At 38.5% G+C, this 24,350-nt stretch overlaps 1 protein-coding gene across 1 annotated transcript in view; it reads left to right on the top strand.

Annotated features, from left to right (window-relative positions):
* EHD2 (EH domain containing 2) overlaps window positions 1–24,350 on the top strand; it is a 756,157-nt gene that overhangs the window by 289,541 nt on the left and 442,266 nt on the right. Inside the window, 1 exon segment of the mRNA XM_044062805.1 lies at window positions 22,425–22,837. Within this exon segment, the coding sequence (XP_043918740.1) occupies window positions 22,425–22,837 (413 nt within the window).

The following is a 24,350-nucleotide window of genomic DNA, read 5'->3' as shown; positions in this document are numbered from 1 at the left end:
ATTCATGTTGATTGAAAGCATGTTGTTCTATTAACTTTTTAAGGGAATTGGAGTAATATTTAAAAATTGTTTCTTGTTTTCAGTATTTGTGCCTCCACTTATTTTTGGCTTTTTCAAGAATTTTTGAGCAGCTGAGTGGTATAGTTATCTCCTTTCATAACTGAACTTGCTATGTTTCCTCAGCTTGGACCATTTTTTTAGTCTTTACTGCTTCCTTCTGCATTGATTGGCGATTTTACTTCTTCCTTATTTTCTGTTTCCTTATAGTTTCTAAATGCATCTTGGTTTTTCCCATAACCGGTAGTACCATTTCATTTGAAAATAACATTTTTTATTTTTATTTGCTTAGCTAGTCCATAGAATAGCCTGTTTCTTCTGGGGTGTCAGGTCTTAGATAACTCCAAATATATGTGTTTTCTAGAATGCCCGTAGACTCCAGTTTATTTTGACAAAGTCTGACATCCTGAGTTTCAGACCCCTTATGTTTAATAGGCTGAGCTCTACAATTATTTATTTAAGCAATAATCAATGCCTGTGGTGTCTGTTATATACTACGTCTGCACTGTTGCTATAATTAGACCATGAGAGTAAAGCCTGAAAAGTTTAATAAAAGCACAGGTGTGAGATGGTACACAGTCCACAACTCCAGCATTTGTTATTACTATATAACTTGGCAAATAATATTCGGAATATGTTTTATTTATTTTCAGGTGTTAGCCAGGTCTATTTTGTGGAATAACATTATTTTAAAAGTAGCCCTTCTGTTTAATGTAAGATTTGTAAGTGTTAAACAGTCAATTTTATGTTTGTTCTTTTTAATATGGTGTTCTTGTTTATTGGTAAGCACTTTTTTCTTTATTTATGTTTTATTGACCAGATTAGTCACACTAGGCTAGCAACCTCTTTTCAGGTGAGACCCAAGATGATATTCATACTGACTAGGAACAATTTAGCCAAGGAAGTGGGGGACTTCTACTCTTTTCAATATGTACCTTGGGATCCTTTATATCCAACTGAGCAACTACAAACTTAGAAAGATGACTCCTCCATTTAATATCTTATATGAAGGATGACACACTCAGAAAATCCTTCTGCATGTCAGAATGTATCCTTCATGGTATCCTTTCAAGGTCAAAGGAAGTTACAGTCCCACTTTATTCATCCCTTATTAGGCCCATCATTGAATACAATGCACACTTTGGCATGTATCTTGCTAAGCACCTAAACCAGCTTGAGAGACCTCAATGTTTCATCACCAAAAATATCTCAGATCTAAATACCCTTATCTACTCTGATAGTCTAAAAGCCCTATCCCAATATTCAGTGTCATACAGACTCCTGATGGGTGATGTCTACTTTGCTTTGAATGCTACGAATGGCCCAACACTTTTTGAACAGCTTCACCTAAATAGAATCAGTGGTGAAGCAAAACCTAATCTAGAGACCTAAACCTATCCTACCGCATCAACAACACCAAATAGTGTAACAGATGCCTAACCCAATGTATACCCATTTCTAGAATTGTTTGCCCTTACCTAACAAGAAAAATACTTCCCTCACAACCTTTAAACCCAGTCTGGATGAGCATGAGTGATCGCAAATTTTTATTTGGGATATATGGAGATAGTTATTGTTATTGTCTCACGGTACTAAAATACATAACTCCAACTATGAAGTCTTGAAAATTTTATTGTAAAGTTACCAAACTAAAAACCAGCTAAGTGCGTCCATCCTATTCTCATTAAAGGGACTTCCTCAGTCTCAGTATGTGTGTATTTTAGTTCTGTGGAACATCTTTTGTGGTCATTAGTCTCCACAGTATTATGTGATGTGGCTGAGCTTCTCAGTGGTCTCCTTAGACCATAAGTGTAGTAAAAAGCTATCCCTCTCTTGCTGCACTTCAGAATCAATCTGGTTATGTAAAATGAGAATAGAAACCATCATTTTCTAATCATTTAGTATAAAAAGCAAAGATGACACCCGTTGAGCTACTGACAGCTGCAGCTTGTATGTATGTTTATTTTTGGATACGAGTCATGTGTTCTGGTTTTAAAGTACAAATCAGTTCTGCATTCAGTGAATTTGTTTTATATGCAAATAATTTACATAGTTTATTGTATAATGTAGTTTTATTTTCAGCTTCTTTTTGCTTTCAAAGGCGTATAAAATGTATTGGGATCTTAAGTAAGTGCAACCTTTATCAGTAAAAGAAAGACTGCAACAGTTTTTTTAACAAAATAATATAAACCAGATCATTTATGGTTGCCCACCTTATGTATACATATGATAATTATTATTTTTTCATTGTTTGCAAATTTATTTGTCCTTCACCAAAAGTCATACAAATTCAAGCAAGCAATAATGCCCAACAGGGTGTGTGTTAATGTGTAATTAACGCCTGCCCAGGGGTTTTATGAGGCCCGATGCCGTAGTCAAAGGGCCTCTACACCACTGGAAGGGAGTTAATTACACATTAACACATACCCTGGAGGGCGTTATTGTGCTTACAGAATGGGCTGTCTGTAAAATTGTTGTGTTTTACTTAGTCATACAGTATATATTTTTTATTGCTATATTTTTTAGTATATTTTTGATGTAAAATAGTTCCTCTGCCCAATGTTTCAAACTTGCTGTAATATGTGTTAATGGTGTTGGAGAAAGGATTTTATATCCAAAATATAACATTTAAAAAATAACGAGGTATTTACTTTATTTTTTGGTCCCTTCCTAAATCGTTTGGTTTTCAGTCATCGGGGATTGAAATGACTAAATAATGATATATATTTGAGCTTCAGACTTTTATTTCCTTCAGAAAATTCATGCTAACATAAATCCTTTATTAAAGCAACTTTGTTATTAATTAAAATCTGTTTCTATTTTAGAGCCTTGGTTCCCCCTTTATTTTAGGCTTTATCCAGATTTATTCAGCTGAAAGGTGCAGAGGTATGCTAACCACTTTACTGTTGTTGCTGCCAGTAGTCACCACACACACACACACACACACACACACACACACACACACACATACACACACACACATCTCTGCTTCAGAAAAATCCATGCTAATGAAAAGCCTGTTATTCTAGCAACTTTCTAAGTTTGTAAGAGCAATATTTAAAATCCATCCCTGTTTTTAGATATTTTTTTCCTCATTATTTGTGGCTCTATCCAGATTTCTTGTGCCAAGAGTTATGGTCGAGAGGTATGCAAAGCTCTTATGTGGTGCTGGCAGGGATCGTTTGATCACTGTCACTCTTCACTTTCTCTCTCTCTGACACACACACACACTTTTTATTTTACACTCAATAAACAGCAGAAGAGCTGCTTAGTGAGTGTAAAATCGTAGCTCAACCAATCTCTCTCTCACACTCATACATGCATACATTCTCATACACAGATGTAAACACATGCACACACAATTCTTTTTATTTTACTTTACTTTTTTTTACATTTTACACTCTCTAAACAGGAGAAGCTCTGCTTAGCAAGTGTAAAATAATGGAGACCATTCAGTTTTCTCTGCCGGACCTCCACAGTGGCTTGATATGCTGCTGTGAAGCGGCAGACATATTTTTCAGCCGGCATTTCTTGTACATTAATACCCTGCCGGAGAACGTTCGTTCTCCAGTCAGGGTACTGATGTATAGTAAGCCCATTCTCTAAGGTATGTTAGTTTTCTGATCATGATAAATTAGATATTGAAAAGATGTACAGCACATTAGAACTCTATCTGGAGAAGCTGTAGTGCATTCTAAGGTTTCATGTAAGGAATTAGGATATTTAGGCATTGTACACATTTGTTTACAGTTGTACATGGTATAAATTATGAAAGTCCTACGCAATTCATAAACATCTGGTTACACCATAAAGTATGGCCATATACAACTGCACAGCTGGTATACTAGTAGCTATGCAAATGAGACTCCAGAGTGTATTCTCTAAATCACAAACATGGGAATCCCGGAGTACTGTAATGAGTAGTGACACGAAGTTTAGGGACACAGTTGCAGATTAACCCCACTAAAATCAGTAACTGACGACTGTTATGACTCCATTTCTGTGAGTGCCATCAGTACAAGGCAGTTTATACCACAAAAACACATTTAGCAAACCAAAAACAAAATATACGGAACCCCACAAACTTCCTAACTGAGATATATACATATATATATATATATATATATATATATATATATATATACAACAACTCTCTGGTAACACACAGGGGGTGAAAGAATAAATTCACAGGTCACTGAAAGTAGCTTTCAGTATAACTGTTTCCCAACATGTGCACTAAATACTATTAGAGAGTTATTGTGTTCTCATGGATGAGATGGTCCTGCACAGCTGAAGTGTTTTTTGAACAACAAGCATGCATATCATAAAATGTCTAGAAGTATACTGAAGACATTCCCAGAATATGCTACACACCAACTAGACCATGCACACAAGCTTTGTAGTAAAACCACACTCCCTTACCCTCATTACAATGACATCATAAGGCATCTGCCTGTGGAAAGTGTTACAGCACCCTATCACTTTATTACAACAGCATAAAATCTTCCATAGGCGAATGAGTATGAAAGTTTTATGAACTGTCCTGTCTTTGTCTGTAAACCATTAACAGTGGTTTATGAAATGAAATGCAAAAGATTGCCACCTAATAGGAGCCCTTATTCACAAAAGTACCCAGTGTTAGCTTAAAAAAATTCTGTCGCCCATTGTTCACTGAAGCACTCCTCATTGAACAGCACTTGTCTGCCTAATAAAGCTAATTTTTTTGAGCTTCATTCAGTGCCTCATTTTAATCTTATTTCTATAAGGTGGCTGCTAAGCTCGTTTTATACCTGTGTTTGCGAGCATCGTGGCTTTCCATGCCCTTGGAAGACCAGCTATCCCTTAATGATTTGGTAAACCTTTAACAGGAAGAAGTAACCATAGCTGCCTGACACGAGACAAAAATACATCATAATGTCTACATATGAGGATGTGCATCCAGCAAGTTAACCTTTCTTATGGTGGGTGTGGAATTATTGATACTGATACACACAGCCAAGGGAAATGGTAAGTTGTGTTCACTGTAACTTGTTGTGAAGAAATAGGACGAATTCACACAGTAAAAAGGAGAAGCTACCTTTCTGGAATTACTTTAAAAGAAAATGTTATAACTTCATGGGAGCACAAATTCATGCATTATTTAAAGTATTGCAGCCATAATGATTTACTGTCTCATGCGTGAGATGGAAATTAAATGAATGATGAGAAAGACATGATGGGTTGTGACTGTTTGGGCCTGTAGCAGCGGTTGCACTGAATGCAGGTAGCAAAGAGACTGACTTGTCATCAGTTGTTGGTTAAATCGCCTTAGATCTGTGGTTCCAGAATACCAGACTGGACTTTGGAATGTTGCTGGTGTTGGAGAGGGAGTTGGCAGCGGTGTGGATCATGTTTGGCTGATGATACTTTTATGCTTTTTGTGCCATCAGCTGGCTTGGTCACTGTTGTTGTTGTGTATTGTGTGTCTGTTTGTACTTGAGCCTGGAGAATCGTAATTTCTTTCAGCTATGCACTTGTGTATGGTCTGAATGACAATAAAATTACTTTTGACTTTGACTTTGACATAAACTCTGCTTCTGTACTAACAGTATAATTCACTAAATAAAGGCTGTACGATACATAGTGTAACAATAGTGTGAGTTACTTTCATGAAACATTCTCCATTCCAGATACATAAAAGTCACAGTACTCAAAACCCATTTATGGGACTGAGCAGAATGTTTATGGATATGATGGTTAGTGTTTTTTTAAGTTTGGTCTTCATAGAGCTAAGACATTTCATCCTATATTGGAGACATACACTTCATGCACACAATTGTGGTCATATTGTGTACCTAATTCTGCTAAAATGTAATAGTTTTTGTTTTCTGAATATTTTATTTTAACCTGTAGATTAGTTCAGCATATGGTGGATCTGTTTCATATGCAAAGACTTTATATACTTTCTTATAATGGTTTGTTGATTTTCAAGTGATTGCTTTTGAAAGATCATGAAAATATGTTCTAATCTTAAAGTGTGTCTAAATTTAAGAAATAAAATCTTGTTATAAATAGTTCCTAGTCAGGTCTTTATTCTATCCCTGTATTTAATTTCCGGTAGTTATAAACTTGTTTTATTAGTGTTGAATTAATTAATTTATGTGCTTATTTGTTCCTTTCTCCATTTTAGATATATTCATTCTTTTTCAATTATTTTTAAAAAAATCTGACCAGGAAATCTGTCTTATGTAGCAGCTTCCCTTACCAGGAAACGTTGTAATATGTTATGGCATCAACCGGACCAGTAACTGGTTTTGGATTCTGATTAGGTGTGACACCACTATCAAATGTTGAGTCACAGAATGCAAAGGAATCACATAACTGAGTAAGAACATCTGAAACATCAAAAGGGTGAAAGCTGAAACTATAAATGATTTTTTCAGGGGGAAAGCCCCCAGTCCACATGCCTGTTCTTACCATGTTCCACACCTAGGTAAACCAACGCTATGGCTACATAAACATAAAAATGGAAGAAATCTCTGGAAACAAAGGAATCCCTGCTGGTGCACTCTTGTACCATCAATGATTTCCAATTGAAAGCAGTCATTAGCGTTTGTACCTTAGCATCTGGGGATGCGTGGCGTGAAACTCTGGAAATTTGATTTGGTGACTAATAGGTTTGCCAATTACTTTTTTAGTGTACTCTTCACAGGGTTACTAAACTATAGAGTGTACTGCTAAAAATATAGCTCATGCGCAAAACTCATGTTGAATATGGTTTCATTACTCTATTTTCTGTTTTGTTTTTTTGTATCTTTCCAAAAAGCAAACTGTTTGTTGTCTTTGCTACACTTTCTGACACTCCTTTCAAAAGCTGTAGCAAACTGCTATATTAGCTTATTGCTTCATTTCCTAACGCACACACAAACACATAATAAGACAAAGAGATATGGCATGCAAACAACCCTACTCCTCATACCAGTTTTACATGCAACTCCAAAAGCAAGCGAAAAACACATCATGCTGACATTTGAACTATTACATCTCCCTTCAAGACCAACAAATTTCTAATCATAAGTCCTGGACATCTACTAAAAACATTCTTAAACCTGGCAAATCCTCTCAGTCTAATCATTCAAACTTGTATGTAGCCTACAGATTCAACGTCTACTTTATAAACTCTGTTACTGCACTTCCACAGTACCAGCTACTCACACCTGTTCCACCTGACCTAACAAATCCTTCCACTTTAATCCTACAACTAGTCTCAAATTTCTTTGCTAAACTCAAGACCTCCACTCTAACAACATACAGCATTCCTGCCCAATATCTAAAGCTTGTAGCCAAATCACTCTCCTATTGTATATCAATATTCATTAATCATTCTACAGTTGAATCTAAAGTTCCCACACAGTGAAAATAATCTTTTATTCACCCTCTTCTTGTGGGGATTCTACTGATACATCCAATTTCTGTCTCATTACCATCCTATCGTCCCTCTCTAAATCTTAAGAAAAAGTGCATACACAACCAGGCCCTTCAATTTCTCCTTTCCAACAACATTGTCTCACCCATGGTTTTCATCCCCACAACAGCACAACTACAGCCCTCTTGTCCTTTAATTTATCCGTTATCCATTTTTCTGAATCTCTCAATGGTATTTTATAGTGTCTCTCATAGCTTAATAGGTAAGTACTAGGCTAGCTGCCTTTGTGGGCATTTTAAGCCCGACAATTTCCCTTTTTGTGTTCGCATTAACATATCCCATTTGCTTAAGATTGACCTTGCCTCTTCCATGGTTGATAATTATATAATTATATATTACCCCAATGAAAATAACAGGGATCATATCACAGATAATTTGAGAGGCACTATGCATGGGATAATCTTCCAAAACTACTATGAACACTTTCCTCTCTAGTTTGCTACTCTTCATCTCTAAACTGGTTCTCCAGTTGCCTCTCTAACCACACTCAGACAATCGAATGGTGTTCTTCCTACTTCACCCACTTAACTGTTTCGGCCCAAGTCCCACAAGGTTCTATACTTGGACTCCTTCTAGTTAACCTCTTTATAAATACCCTTAACACTGCCTCTTCTCAGTCACTTTAATCTGCTCTGCTTACATTCCATATGACCTTCAAATTATTGCTCAGGAATTATTCTTCTTCATCGAGAGTACGTCCTTTCATGCTGCTATTAAATGTAAACAAAACACATCTCATGCTTTTCACCCCCAAGTCTTATTCCAGTGTCGTCCAATTTCACCATCCACACCACCGGTAACACTCAACTTCAAATTGTCTCCCAAACCAAACTTCCAGACATCACAATTAACGATGAACTAAAATCAAACATTAAATGTAAATATACTTTAAACAAAAAACATAAAAAAATTAAGTCTTCTGTACAGAGCCTGTAACTTTCTGTCTGCTCATTCTCACACGCAGACATCTACCTACCCTACTGTATACTTCTGTTTTTACAAACCTTAACATTACACTTATCAAAAAATTTGAACAACGGTACAACAAAACTGCAGAATTAACTACAAAGATGCCCAATTCCACACTCCATTATTTAACACTGAGAAAAATAAACTGGGTTGAATTCCCAGCCATTTTCCATCTCTCACAATTAAAACTTGCCCGTTATTTACTTCCCTCTCATGACATGCGCCCATCCCTCAGGTACTTACTACATACAATGTTACATATCTTCAAGACCTCACCGTTCTTCTGACACAGACCTTCTTTAATTCAAAAAATAAGTAAACAAAAACTATATACTGTATGACCAAAAAAGAAAGAGAAAAAACCACACTGGAATCAACACGCTTAGAAGTTAGTGCTTTTGTTTACTTGAATGTTGTAAACTTCTTCAGACAATCAAAATTCAATTCACAAACCTTAAGTACAATTAAAATAGTGATGTCATCAATTAAACAAACAACCCACCTCATTTTAAAGAAACAATTAACAAGCATAATGAAGTATAGTGTAAAATGCAATAAATAGTACTAGATAGCACAAGAAATTCATTCACAGTCATAAAAAACACAATGTATGCCTAATGAGAAAAGTCTCTCATCTTATTAAGGCTTTTAGTTTTAAAATACTTTTGATGGAAATTACATCATTGAGCCCTGGTGGGGTTGCAGCATTCAATTTTAGTTGCCACAACACTTCTTTCTCCTCTAGTTTTAAACAAATAGGGCCACCCTTACCATTATCTGAAACCTTATCAATTATTAAAAACTGAAATTCATGTCCTGGAAAGCTAAGCACATGTCTAGCTAGTGCATTTAATTCAAAAAATGTTGTATTACTTATAGTAACTCCCTATACTCCACAGCTACATACAAGATGTGGGACTCCCGGCCTTCAACTATAAGACAAATGTCTTCCTCCAACACTTTCAACAGCAGTCTAAAAGATTACCTAAATAACTCCTGGATCTGTTCTTGCTCTGACTCACCCAACTAAATAATACTCATCAGATCTTTTACTGTATTATACATCAGGCTTTCTCTAGATAGACTCTCCAGTCCTATTATCCTTTGCTTCACTTTTACTTTTTCTCACTGTACACTGCTCACTTTGAATCTTTCTCTTCCTTTAATCTGTCTCCTTTTTTTGCTGCCCTTTCTCACTTTGCTTCTCCCTCCACTGTGTCCATCTTTCATCTTTTTTCATCTCTTTCCCACTTTACATCTGATGTTATATTTTTTATCTACTTCTAAAGCTGCTTACTTTATTTGAAATATATATATATATATGTGTGTGTGTGTGTGTGTGTGTGTGTGTGTGTGTGTGTGTGTGTGTGTGTGTGTGTGTGTGTGTATGTTCCATATCACTCTAAAATACATCTCTGTGTACTTCTTTACATTAACTTTTAAATATTGTGCTATTTCCACTTCTAATGTGTTTTTCCCGTGGAACGGACAATGTATTATTTTTCTTTTTTTTTTTTCTGGAGCTGTTCTCCTTGGGACTCCACTGAAAATGGGTCTTGTATGACCCAGTTGGAGTATCAAGGTTAACAAAGATAAAACAAACAAACAAATAAATAAATAAATGCATCAAGCATTTTCCCCATTTTTTTAAATTCAATTGATTTATAGGCTTAGTTCACAGGTAGTAGAGGGCAGAAGGATGTAGGTTATCAGACACCTAAATAAATGTGCAGTATATACAAGTAAAGGGCATATATGTGAATTTAAGAGAATATACTGCATAGAGGCAAGAAAGTTGGGACATTCAAGAAATACATTGAGGCAATTACCTCTTAAGGAGAGTTGTATCATTATGCTATGTTGCTGAAACATTAATAAAATGGAAGGCCGTGATGCAGAGCTGTTGTACAATATAATAGCTGATAGCAATGTAGCTCATTATTTGTGAAATATTATCTGCCTGCAGGAATGCATGACTTGTGCCACTGTGTTATGAGAAGAAGAGTTAAGGTGCATTGTGGTTTATGTGCTTTATGTAAATCTAAGTTGGCTGATGATTTTAGAATAGAACAGAGACAGTTGAAATAATGTGAGAAGTAGACAGGGAGAAGGATAGAAGGAAAGAAAGAAGAGGATCCATCCATCAATCCATCCATCCATGGAGACAGTATCTGATTTTTAGTCACTCTCGTTTGTTGCCTGTTAGTCAGTGTCTGAATATAAAATACAGGCTGGATAGATTGTGCTTTAGTCTGACAGCAGTACCAGGCTCACAGCTGTAGTTGTAGAAAAGCTGTTCTGGAGTAGTTTAGAGCAGAACCCTTTGGTGGTGTGACTGTGGACAGAGCTGAGCTGTTTGGCAATTAGCAGGGGAACTGCAAAACTTTATAAATAGAAGATATGCTTCTTCCTGAATGATACCACAGCCTGAAAAATGCCGGGCGTTGTGGTGCCAGGAGAGTAGAGAAGAATGAAAACAGGCATAAGAAACTCACACTATCACAGCGAATGTAGCATCCAACGTGGTACAGTGAGTAGCACTGTCACCTCATAGCAAGATAGTCTACACTGCACTTCTCATCTCAGGTGCCTTCTGTGTGCAGTCTGCATGTCCTCCCTGAGTTTACATGGGATTTCTCTGAGTACCCTGATTTACTCCTAGCTAGCAAACTCATGCAGTGACTGGACTGGCAAATCAAAGTTGTCCCTACTTTTATGTACATGTGTATGTGTGTGTGTGTGTGTGTGTGTGTGTGTGTGTGTGTGTGTGTGTGCATGTGTGTGTGTGTGTGTGTGCGTGCGTGTGTGTGTGTGTGTGTGCGCGTGTGTGCGTGTGTGCGTGTGTGTGTGTGTGTGTGTGTGTGTGTGTGTGTGCGCGTGTGCATGTGTGTGTGCATGCGTGTGCGTGTGTGTGCGTGTGTGTGTGTGTGTGTGTGGGTGTGTGCGTGTGTGTGTGTGTTCTTTCAGAGTTTCACCAGAAAGGCCTGGCATTCCCTACTTACCTAGGAAACTCTGTGTATGGCATCTTTGTTCACTGTGCTGCTGTTGTAGTCAGATGTGATTTCTGTACACGGATGGTTGAGTGACACCATCTAGATTTCAATGCAGAAAATGTACAAATCCTATATTTAGAAAAACATCCATATGAAAAGTATGGAATGGCTTACAGTTTATTGTTGAGTACCTGTCCTAAAAGAGGCCTTCATTTGATCATACCTGGTAACCTGTACATGTCTGGGTGCTGTAATAATTGCTAACAGAAAATGTGAATGCTGGGGTGCATCCATAGAGTTGAGGGTTTTGTTAACCACTGTGCCATTGTTACTAGAAATGGAAAGCATTAGCAACAGCAGTGAGGAACACAAGTTAAGTAGTTCAAGGTATGTATCTGAATACCTTAAGGGACAAGCAAATGTAGGTTGACATAAATATATGGAAGGAGTGATACAGCTGAGGTAGCTGTGAAATACTATACTTCTGTAGTAAACTGCATAAAACAAATAATTTAAAAACATGCCAACCAAGGTTCCATCTGCCTGAGTTGCAGGTATTTCAGGAGTATGTAGATACCACAGCACTTATATGAATCTATCCATTATCCTGGTCAAATTACTCTTGGTTATTATCAATACCATCTTGAGTGACAAGTAAAACTAAGCCATACCTAGTGAGATTAACCATGTCAATAAAAATACATAGATAAATAAATAAGCAAGTGTGATTAAACACACATGCAGTGAAACTGCACAGGAACAGATAATGGTGAGTTGTGAGGATACAATCATTCACAGTAACAGTGGCAGATTCTTCAAAAAATCACCTGTCAGAGTTTTTGGGAGATAAAAAACAATTTATCATACCCAAAAATGTTATAACAGAGCTCGTAGTAACATTTTCTCACACACATAGTTACTGGCCATACCCTTCCACTCACTAAGATTCCCCGTCCTCAAAGACGCACCTCATTATAGAACTAAAAGACATATGGAGGGCAGAGTCCTCTCTTTTAGGACAAGGAGTATGTAGGTGTCCATGTCTGCAAAACAGTAGTTAATGCAGTAAGACATTTCTCTCTTCTCATTACTAAAACATCTTGGTACACATTTTTTTAAAATGATGATGCCAGTCCTCCAACATAACCAGGTTTGAAGGAGTTAGACAGATAGAATTCTAACTCTCGAGTTTTCATGTTAGTATGAGACAAAATGTAAATATGTAGTAAGTCAGTGGCTTTCTGTATTTGCGTGTAGTTCAGTAAGAAAATAAAAGTTAAAATGAATCAAGTTTCTTTCAAGGTATTTCATTTTTGTACCCCCCCCCCACATACACACACACTGTTGTTGACTTGTTGACCACCCTTCCATGTCCTGAAGCCTTTCCTTAATCTGTTGCAAACAATACCCCAACCCCTTGAGTAACTTGGCTCCCTGAGCAGGGTCCTTCATATCAAGGAGCTTCAAAGAGGAAGTTTCAGGAAGTAAATGGAGAAGCGATCAGGGTAGACTCAGTATGGTGCTGTCCTCAGAGCAGTGGGAGGCATTTTTGTACATGTCCTAACTACAGCCCTGCCTCATGCTCAGCATGTAGTGATATCAATATGGCACTTTGTCCAGGCACAATCTGTTTGTTCAGTCACTTTAGAAAGAATATAGACCCATGCCATCAATGGGGAATATAGTATGAGATAAGGATCCCTCCCCCATGATACATAAGCCTTCAAAATGCTACTGTGTCACTACCCTGCACAGCTCACTCTTCAGGAACCAGCTCTGCTAATCATATCTGGGGCGCCTGAGTCACAGTCAGAGCTTCTTTCATTTGTGTCACTTGAGTTTCTCCTATTTGAAATTAAAGGGTGCATGGAACCCGAGATTTGAGAAATCATTAACAGCTGCTAGGATTTTAATTTCCTCTTGGTGCTTTGCTATGTTTGTATGAAGTTGTCAAGTGTAATGTGCAGGTGTAGTCAGGAAGTGTTAAGATCTTTAGCACATCGTAGAGGAGGCTAACTTTAGCAGAGTAGAACTTACTTGATATAGATCACTATTTTGTGCCTGAGCACCACTGTGTGGCACTGAGGTTCACAATGATGATGGCGGTGATGGTTGTACCTGACCAAATACTACCACAGTGTTAACAACCCTTCCCACAATCTCTAATACCATTAAAGACTATATTTAAAACATTGTTAATTAGCTCAGGAGTGAGCACACCACTGCTATTTCCTGATTGCCAGAAGCAGCCATGATAAATATGCCTGCCTAGTGTAGTGCAAGCAGTGTCCTGAATTAGAGAAAATGGTGGCCACGTAGGAGATGAAAACCATGGCATGAAGTCACATGCACTAGCAGTAAGAGACCTGTGCAAGTAGTAAGCAGGTAGATTTTGAAGTCAGAGTTATGTAATGCTGAATGGCTTGATGTAATAGCAGGAAATAAAGTCACCAGAAGGTGGCAGTGGCACAGAAATAAGGATCCATTGTTTCTATCTATCAATTTATTTATTTATTTTATTTATTTATTTTTTGCTACACACATTGATGTCTGCTTTCTCAATTCTGAACATAGTTTCAATGTTTGTAAAAGACAAATAAATGATATAGTGAGAAAGGAACAACAAGGAACATTAGATCTGGCAGCATGTACAGTTTATTCATTTGTACAAGTTCTATATTTTCCCTCAAAACCTTTCTCTGTAAATGTTTCCATGCAGGGTTGTGAGTTAAAGCCAAAATATGATCTGACACGTGGCAGCCAGCAGTTGTTGCACTCAGATTTCATGGTCTTCCAATATTGTATTACCGGGAAGACCTGCCAAATGCATCTTCTTCGTGTGCTGCTTTTCCAAGTTAGCTCTTTCAACTCGAACTGCAGTATGAGATTATGATAAGACTGGGTTTCTCCTCAACATTATCTGCTATTTTTCTAACCAGTTTCCATATTTTGGCGTGAAAAGCAAAGGAACATTGTGTGCAGGGCCAGTCTGAGAGAAAGGCATGTATTACCAAAAGTTATCTTGTTTTGTTTATTTAGCTATTGATAATATAGCCCTTGTCTGTACTGCCGAGGGCAGTACATGGCAGGACCCCGCAGAGTTACTGACCACTGTAACCAACAAGTGGCAGGAAACATGAGCAGCAAATGACAGTATGAATAAATGGACCATTTGTCACCTTTGATTTGGCTTTGACTGAAATCCCACCATCAGATTAGTTTATGCAGTTTGGAAACAAACTTAGTAGATATTACTCAAAGGGAACCTTACTGCAGTACATTAATAATATAAATGCAATAAATTTGAGAATCAAAATCGGAATCACATTTATTGGCCAAGTATGGGCACATACAAGGAATTTTACTCTGGTTTCAATGACTCTCCAAGTATGAATTACATAAGTAACATACATATAACTATTAAGAACAAGCCAAAAAAATGTAAATATACATATGCATATACACTCAAGGTGCAAAGCACAACTCAGTGCAAGAAGTACTGAAATAAACTCTGAAAGAAACAACTATTAACAATACTCGGAGGCTTGGGAAAAAAAGAGTGCCCCAGCCTAATAAGCTGAGTTAACCATTTATGAACTTGATGGCCTGTGGAAAAAAAAATGTTCTTATATCTGCTTGTTTTGGTGCATATTAATCTATAACACCTGGCCGATGGTGATAGTTCAAAAAAATGGTGGCCTGGATGTGAAGGGTCAGTGATTCAGGCTGAATGCTAGCCTTCTCGTTAGAGTTGTAGAGCTACTGGGCATCACCAGGTATGGCTCAGGATTACTTCCACACAATGGTTATGAGCAGGAAGTCCAGTATCCAGTACTGCTTTTTTGTTTTTTGAGGAAGAGAATGACCCACTCTTTCATTTGGATGCACCTCTTACTTCTCAGGCAGACAGGAGGAGTAATAAGTACTACTTTTTGGCCTCTTACCATGTTATTTATTTATTTTTTTTATCATTTTGTTGACCAGGTTAGTCTCACTAGGCTAGTAACCTCTTTGCAGGGGGACACCCGAGGTGGAATTTGTACTAGTAGGGAAAAATTGTCAAGGGTATCAGAGAACTTCCCCTACTCTTCTTGATAGGTGATGTGGGATCTTTTACGTACACCTGAGCTGCCACCAACTCAAGGAGATGGGGCCTCAGTTTAACATCTCATCTGAAGGACAGCACCTGCTGCTCTACAATGTCAGCAGTTGATCTGCTTGGCATGAGAATAGAACACACAACTTCTCCACCAAAGGCAGGTGTGCTGCCTGTTGTTTCAGTGACAACTGCCGCAATAGTCCTTTGGATTAATATCTGCTAGGTTTATGTCCAAAGTACAAAAAGTAATCTGATGATTAATGTTAATTTATTTAGTGTTGTAGTTTTATTGTCATTTCTGTCTTTTTCTGATATTTGTCAGAAAACGAATAATACCCCCCCCCAAAAAAAAATCACAAACAAATACTCCTGCTCTCTCTCATTCTCTCCATTTTTTCCATAGGAAAAGTGCATGTGTTCCAAACGAGAGTCTTTGTAAAACATTTGAAGAAAACACTTGTGAGAAGGGCTAGAAATGTAAAAGCTTTCATAGAAAGCCTCACATTCTTTACCTTAGCTCAGGTGATACCATTCCCCACAGCAAGCATGTGTAGATTTAGGGTTAGTACTTCTCCCATCCAAAGAAAGAGGAGGGCAAATAGAAAGTCTCTGAGCACAATATACGCACAAGAAGAAGTCATTGTTAGAGAACAGGTAGGAATAATAATCAGAACTATGGCAACCTGACCACAGATCCTGCTGAGATCTGTGGTGCCTGTAATTATGGAGGTTACAGTTCATCCATCTGCAGTCAGTGGCAGTCTGATACCCAAATGAATGCTCCGTCACTGTTGTTGCTGGTAGCAGTCCTCCCTAGACATACCTATTTACACATACAAATGTCTCCTGAAGGTGTTAAGGGACAGCTTATCAACACTCCTCTGGATAAATGTAATGTCTTTAGAATCCTCCTTTCAGGGGATGCTTAAAAAAAATTAAAGAATAGGGAAGAACATGAAGTCAAGTTAAACAACCTGTTCCCACCACTATACACAGGTACTGCAGGATGAAGCAATCCCTGTAAGGCCTGGCCTTTCTACAGATGGGAAATAAAGCATGAGCCACTCTAATAACATCAGCGGTTTAAGGAGAAAAGCATTTTTAGAGAGAAAAGAGAAGCCAATCTAAACAACAGTAGTAAGGACAGATTCCTTTCAGCCAATAGCAATGGCAGCACCTGATTTTGTCTGTCTATCATTCAGACATCTTTTTTTAAAGGCATTGGCTCATCTCGATAAGTGAGTAATAGAGTCAGTATCCATTTACTACACTATAGAGTTTGCTCAGTTTGTTTCCTCTCCTTCTGGATATGTTCCCTCTACTGAAGTACCAGCAGTAATGCGTTCATTCTGCACGTTGTCAGATAACTGATAGCTTGCAAATGAGTAGAATTAGTTCCACCCCAGGAAAGAAGAAAAGGTTTCTTATTCAAGACTGATTTTCATACCCATAAAGGAGGATCAGTAGAGGCCTATCCCGCTAACCTAAAAAAATATATTGCAATAAAAAAAATTGCAGATACGCACTCTGCAGGGTCTTTTCCCCGTATTGATGAAAGTTGTTTTTCTAGCTTCCCTGCACATGAAGGATACCTGCCTGCAATGCATATTCTTATTCACAAGGCACACAGGCAGTTCCTCTGGTTCAAAGTGGGGAAGTCACATTTTCAGTTGACCTCATTGCCCTTTGCCCTTTCCTTTGTACCTATGGCCTTCATAATCTACATTTCTCCACTTTTTGCCTACCTTGTACTGAAAAGGAACCAGATTTATCCCTTTCTGGATAACTGTCTAATTCAGGCTGTCTCTGTACAGGATCATAGGTGACCCTGAGCCTGTTAAGTCACTGCTTCTAGAGGTTATTGATCTCTTTGAATGGTCAGAAGTCTAGGCTGGAACCTTCCCAGTAGAAGAAAATCCCGAGCGCCATGCTAAGTATACAGGCTTCGAGGGTGACATTGATACAAGACAGGATTATCCAAATGAGAATCTTTTTCCAGCTTACTTTACAGAGATCTCAACTACCAGCAGTGACCTCTCTCCTCCTCATCTTGGGGTTCATTTTCTAATCTGTCATGATGGCCCCCTCATTCCAGACTAGACATGAGAAAGATCCTGTCGTACCTAAAGATAATTTAGGAGCAGCACAAACAGCGTTTTGAATATGTCCTCAGTCTGATCCTAGCTATACTAAGGAAGCTTGACTGGTGGGCTAAGAAAGTGATCATCAGCCCTGAGCTACATATCACCACAGACCTCCCCAAAAACAAATCAGAGACTAACTACAGTTACACCGGTCTGATTTTGTCTGCGTTTGTGTGGTGGTGGGAGACTTGTTCCAGTTCAAAGAGAAAGGCAGATTGTCTAAGGCGCCAAGGAAGAAGCATGTCAACCCAAAGGAGATAAAGTCCAATCACAGTGCCATCTTAGTCCTCAATAAGCTCTAAGTCCAGGGGGTTTGCAGGTAGTCACAGACAGCATAACAGTGATCATGTGAATCAAGAATTCGGGGGCATAAATTAATTCCCTCTATGTAGGTTTTCTGTGATAGTGAGGAACTTGTAAGCCTGTCTCTGCCTACAAACTAGGCAGTCTACATTTTCAGCTCACAAAACTCCTCAGCAGATCCCCTAAATGTCTCACATGAGTAGAATTAGGACAGGGAAAGATTTTTGAGATTAGGACAGCATGAGAATGCAACTGTTTTTGTCATGAATCAACTTTCGGGTAAAGACATTTTACTCAGCAACTGGTTTTCTAATGCCCTGGCCAACAGTGCTTTTTCAGTCAGGAGAAACCAGTGCCCATTGTATACCCTTCCTCCAGTACCATTCATTTCAAAGGTATTACTAAAGGTTAGGAAAAAAAGCAGTCTCATTCAGGTAGCCCTCTGCTGATAAAGGCAACATTTATTTTCCTTACTAGGTCCAGCACTGTGGCACAGAGGAATAAAGCCCCAACTACAGCCCAGGTAACCAAGGTTCAGTTGTGGCACAGGCATCTCCTGTGGGGGTTTGATGAAGATGTTCTGTGAGAAGAGATGTGGTCCACAAAGGGGAGTAACCCTCTAACCCTCTAACACATTTCAATGAATGCAGGGCAGGAATGGAGAAACAAGGATAGGTTATAGCACAACCCCTCCCCCCCCCCCAGCAGCAGAAGCAGTTGCCAGCACAACCCCCTAGAATACCCTTACAATCTGCACTAGCCCCAGTTCTTTTAGAGAAATGTCCAAGGGGGGAAGGAGGAGCAGGTAGACCTGACAATGGAAAGGGGAACAGGAACAGCTGGAAAGGATGAAGCAGTAAGGGGAGTGGAGGGAAAAAAAGACTTGTTCCCCTTACTGTTTCAATTGGCCAAAGAAAAGATGACAGCCCTTTCTATACATTGCAAACTAGTTACTCAGCAAGAAAATCCCTGGACCACCCCACTCTTAAGGGGTCAAGTTAATGTCTTTGATGATTTCAAGCTAAGTTCTCCCACATACTTGATGTGTGTCACATATTTATAGAGTTGAGAGAAACAGATAACAAAAGTCCTATTTATTTAAGTAGAAAGGCTTTCCTCATTAATACTGGAGGAAAACATATTAAGGTTTTGGACTACACCTCCCCTTAGGAAGCAAAATCAGCAGTCACCCTCCCTCCCTTCCTCTCTCTTTTTCAGAATGGGCCCACCCATCCCTCTCAGCCAGCACCTGAGATGCTAACTGGACTTGTGTCACCTGGGCAACGGTTGGGGCTTTATCCCACCATGGTACTGGCTAGTCATTCATATTCTTTACACCAAAGCAAGGTAAATAAGGCCATTATGAAAACAATGCCTCTCTTCATATGGTGGCTATGACTGGCTAGATAAAGTACCCTATGTTAGGATACTAATGGGAAAGATGCTGGATGGGGAAGTGTGACAGTAATCCATGAAGGTATCTGCCACCACTGTGGCCTTCTTTAAGAATGCATTTACCCAGAGTATTTCTAAAGAAGCTGCTGCTTGGACTTCTATCCACTCCTGCTCCCAGTGTTACAATCTGGATGTCCATTACAGAAGTACATATGGATTTGCTTTTACAATATTCTAAGGGATATTGTAGATTACCACCCAAGTCCAGAGTAAGAGGCCAGCACTTTTTGTGTTCCCATATTTGTGTTTCCATATTTGTGTTATTAAGTATGGACATTGTAACTGTACATGTCTGATTAGAAACATAAATGTTGCACAGAAGGGGCTCCAGACCTCCACCCCCTTTATGATGATCTGTTTTTCAGGTCTCACACCCACATCTTGTCTTGTGGGTATTTGTCCTTTGAACAGATATGTACTTGATGTGTATGATTTATAGTTTCTGCAGTGGCTGTTTGTTGGAAGATGTACATTATTGTATTAGAAACCTAGCTGCAGTAGCTGCTTAGTTAGTTAGTATGGCTACCTTCCTCATGTGGACCCTTCTTCCCTATGGGCATAGATGGGGGGATATTTAAATTATTGGTTGGGTTGCCACCTGTCAGGTATTTTTTTCTGACATGTATTCAGTGTCTATCACCAAATCCTGTTTTGGTAATTATATGGTGGGTATTTTCAGACATTCTGCTGTTCATTTCTGAAGCTCATGTTGCCATATAACATACTATTTCATGTGGATTTTAGAGTTGCAGTAGTGTTCTGTTTTCAAAAAACAAAAACATTTTTGTTTGTTTTAACAGACTACCTGGAATGCATGAGATATGTCTACTAGAAGATAATTCCTCTAAATCAACTTAATATGTTCAGTTTTCTATCCCACTAGCAGAATTCCATGCTGTAAAAAAAATTACCATTGTTTTTACAATAATAGAATTTTGAATTTGTGTTCCATTTGTACTTGCTATTTTCTCCAGGTAAATTAGTGTTTGTATTTACTTATGCACTTTTTATGTTATGGATTAAAATGTGGACAAGAACTAGAAAGGAGTGAATTAAGATAAAAGCCGTACCTTACAGGAAACATTATACAAATATTATTTATTTTTCTTGCCCTCATGAATTCAGTCCATTTTTTTCCATTTATCTTTTGTTGACTGAGTTACTCCAATTAGGCTAGTGACCTCTTTTCAGTGGGGAGAACCAAGATGGCATTTATACTAGTAAGAGAAACTTAGTCAGGGCAGGATCATTTGCAATCATCTGGGATACCAGCAGCTCAAACAGTTGAAACCTCAGTTTATCACGTCACCAAAAGGACAGAACGCTTATAAGTGCAGCACCCTCTTACAGTTGCAGCTCATTTACCTGGAGTGAGAATAGAACCCACACTCTTCTGGTCTTCCAGACCCAATGACAAGCGGGCAACCTGTTGAACCATTGACACTAAAATATTTCTATAGTGTAGCAGTTTCAGTAAATACTGTGACTGCTTAAAGTGATGATTCCTTTAAAATGACTTACATGTAGAGCGTTTATATACATGCTTAATTTTTGCAGTAAAGCACTATACTGTTGTTTAATCACCTCTAGCATGGCACCTAAATTTGAAAGAGAAGCAGTGCACATTTACTCATCAAATGAATGTAGAGGCAGCATGAGTTTTTCTTTTTTATCAGAATGATATATATATATATATATATATATATATATATATATATATATATATATATGTGTATGAGGGTACTGCATATATTAGCAAAAACACCCAAGGTCGAGTGCCTAAATATTGACCACATATGGTCTAAAAAACACAAGTCGACAGCATACTACACATGACCTAACAGGTTGTACTCTTCTTTTTAACTTGACAGATGTGGTATGAGAGGTAATACCAAAACCTACCTAGGGATGAGAGGTAATACCAAAACCTACCTAGGGATAACCAACTGCTCTGCCAGTCTAGCTTGTAGACTGACTTGTACCTGTCACTCGTCCCTTTTATTTTAATTAGCCAGCTACGGTAGCAGCCTTCCTACTCAAATATCTATGAATATGATGAGGGCCTCACATAGCAGTACTCGGTTGATTTGGAATTATAACTGACAAAGAACTGCTGAAGAAACCCCTGTCACATATTGCTCAGTTTAGCCGGTCGCATTGCATTCTGCCCTTGGTCATACATCTGGTCTTTAATCAGTCAGTAACAGGCTCTAGGTGCAGAACTCTACACTGATACACCAGACACAGCTCTGTTGTGCAGTGATTGTACTCCATCTTTCCTGGGTTCAGTTAATGGCTTGTGTGCTACAGAAACCTGCCAAGGAGGGTTGGCAGTTGTCAGATAATGTCAGCCTGTCCATCCTGGAGAAGGATATTAGTTACTTTATTTCAACAAAAGTTCACTCAGTAGTAAGACCCAGACGTACAGCCCATAGAAGAGGAACTCAGGACAGTAAGCTTACTAAAGCAGTTTATAACTGTAGCCAAGTACTGAAGGTGAAAGAAAAATGCATCCCCACCAGGGTTCACTGTAGCACGGATTGTATTTTTACTTGCCAGACAACAGATTTCAAAGTTCACACACAGGATGACAGCAGAGATCCCCTGCTCCTGATTTACTCTACTTGGTATCTGTCCGTGTTAGAGTTAGGAGGGGAATGAAGGGACCTATTAGGAAAACAAGTCTTAGATGCCAAAAATGGTGATAGAGACCAAAGTATAATACAAAAAGGTATGCGAGACATGAAAAGAAAGTATGATGTGGTGGGAATGTGAAAGTATCTTTTTGTTTAAAATGTGCAATTTATTTCCAAAGATGTTCACATTGCTGAGTGTGGCTAACTAAAGTAAATGTAAAGATCTGTTACACAGTTACTAGAATTCATGTGCATCATCTGCACAGCCATGTTTAATACTCAGAGTTTGATTTTGTCTTACAGGCTATGACTTCCCAGCAGTGCTGCAGTGGTTTGCAGAGAGAGTGGATCGTATCATCATGCTTTTTGATGCCCATAAGCTAGAAATTTCAGATGAATTCTCAGAGGCAATTCATGCCTTAAAAGGCAATGAAGACAAGATCCGTGTTGTACTGAACAAAGCTGATATGGTAGACACCCAGGAGCTGATGAGAGTCTACGGTGCCCTTATGTGGTCTCTTGGGAAGGTCTTCAACACACCTGAAGTCTTACGAGTTTTCATTGGCTCCTTTTGGGCAGAACCATTGCTGATCCCTGACAATCGCAAACTATTTGAGTTAGAGGAGCAGGACCTGTTCCAAGACATCCAGAACCTGCCAAGAAATGCTGCACTGAGAAAACTGAATGATCTTGTCAAGAGGGCCCGACTTGTGAGGGTAAGGATTCATAATTACATGATAATTAGTTTATGCACTATATCTGTGCCACATCTTTACTTTCAATCCCTGACTTTACATGGCAGGGACAGATTCTGTGAAACAACTGTTGATATTTGACATATAATATGAACACAACCCACAGTGAAAGCAGTAATGCTACATGTATTATGTTTTTCCCAGTAGCTGTAGGGACATTGCTGATAACCTCAAAGAGGAAGAACACATTTACTAAAATGACACCATTTTAAATCTTATTAAAAATGCAACCTAAGTGTGAAGGAAACATAAACATGTCAGTGGTGCCAGCATTCACGTAACTATGTGTGTATGTGTGTATACATAAAAATATATTAAAATGTACATGTTTTATACACACATGCTTACAATCACTTTTTCCCACATGGGGTCAGGTTGTAACATCAGCAGTGATAATCATCTAGAGCCAATGTTCACACTGTAAGGTGGCTAGCCCAGTTGTGATTGTTCTTTCAAAAAGCACAGACACACACACACACACACACACACACACACACACACACACACACACACACACACATATCCTATAAACATGCTAGTAGAATAGTTCAGTGATTGTGGTAAGCTCTTAGCTTTAATTGTATAGCATGAGTCTTCACAATGCGTGACTTTCTGGTTTGGATCCCAAGTGGAGTAGCCACTGTGTGTTTACATGTCCTTCCTGAATATGTCTGCATTTCCTCCCCCATCCTGGAGGCATACTGGTATGCAAAAATGGTGACTCCAAAGTGTGTGTGTGTGCGCATGTGTGTGTGTGTGTGTGTGTGTCTGTGTGTGCGTGTGTGTGTGTGTGTGTGTGTGTGTGTGTGTGTGTGTGTGTGTGTGTGTGTGTGTGTGTGTGTGTGTGCGTGTGTGTGTGTGTGTGTGCGTGTGTGTGTGTGCGTGTGTGCGTGCATGCTGACATGCTTGTACATGAATGCACTCCTGTGATAAGTTTGAATGTCAGACAGGGCTGGTTCTATGTCTTGTACTTTTTTATTGTATTCTGCTACAGCTTCCCTCTGACCCTTAATAGGACAAAACAGGTATGAGAAAAAAATGAATTACTAAATATAATTTTCCACTTTGAAAGCAAGTTGCTTATCTAGTTTATTTAAAATGCAACTTGATAGTTCAACAGAATTTATCACTGAAACTTAAGTAAGGAGTTGCAGAGGAAAAGCACCCTCTCCCAGTGTGTGGTAAAATGCTGAGTGTGAATTCCACAACAAATTAATTTGTTTTAATTCAAGCAGAATTCCAGCTTTTGACATTTACAGTCATGACATGAATCTAAAACTAAGAAATGTTTCTTAAATACATTTTTGTACTCTTTTGTACCTGATAACTGCCTACATCTCCCGCCATGATGATCCCAACAGAGAGTATGATTGTGGTGGAAATGTCGCCTGAACAACCATAAAAGGATCTTTCTCCTTTATTCCTATCCCTTAGCCCAGCGGCACTTAAGGGATAAGCTTGCAGTTGCCATAGC

Source organism: Protopterus annectens, chromosome 1.part0 (assembly GCF_019279795.1).
Source record: "Protopterus annectens isolate FY-2018-M chromosome 1.part0, PAN1.0, whole genome shotgun sequence".
Lineage (NCBI taxonomy): Eukaryota > Metazoa > Chordata > Ceratodontiformes > Protopteridae > Protopterus > Protopterus annectens.
Note: the sequence above shows the minus strand (reverse complement) of the source record. Positions and strands in the feature narration are given on the sequence as shown.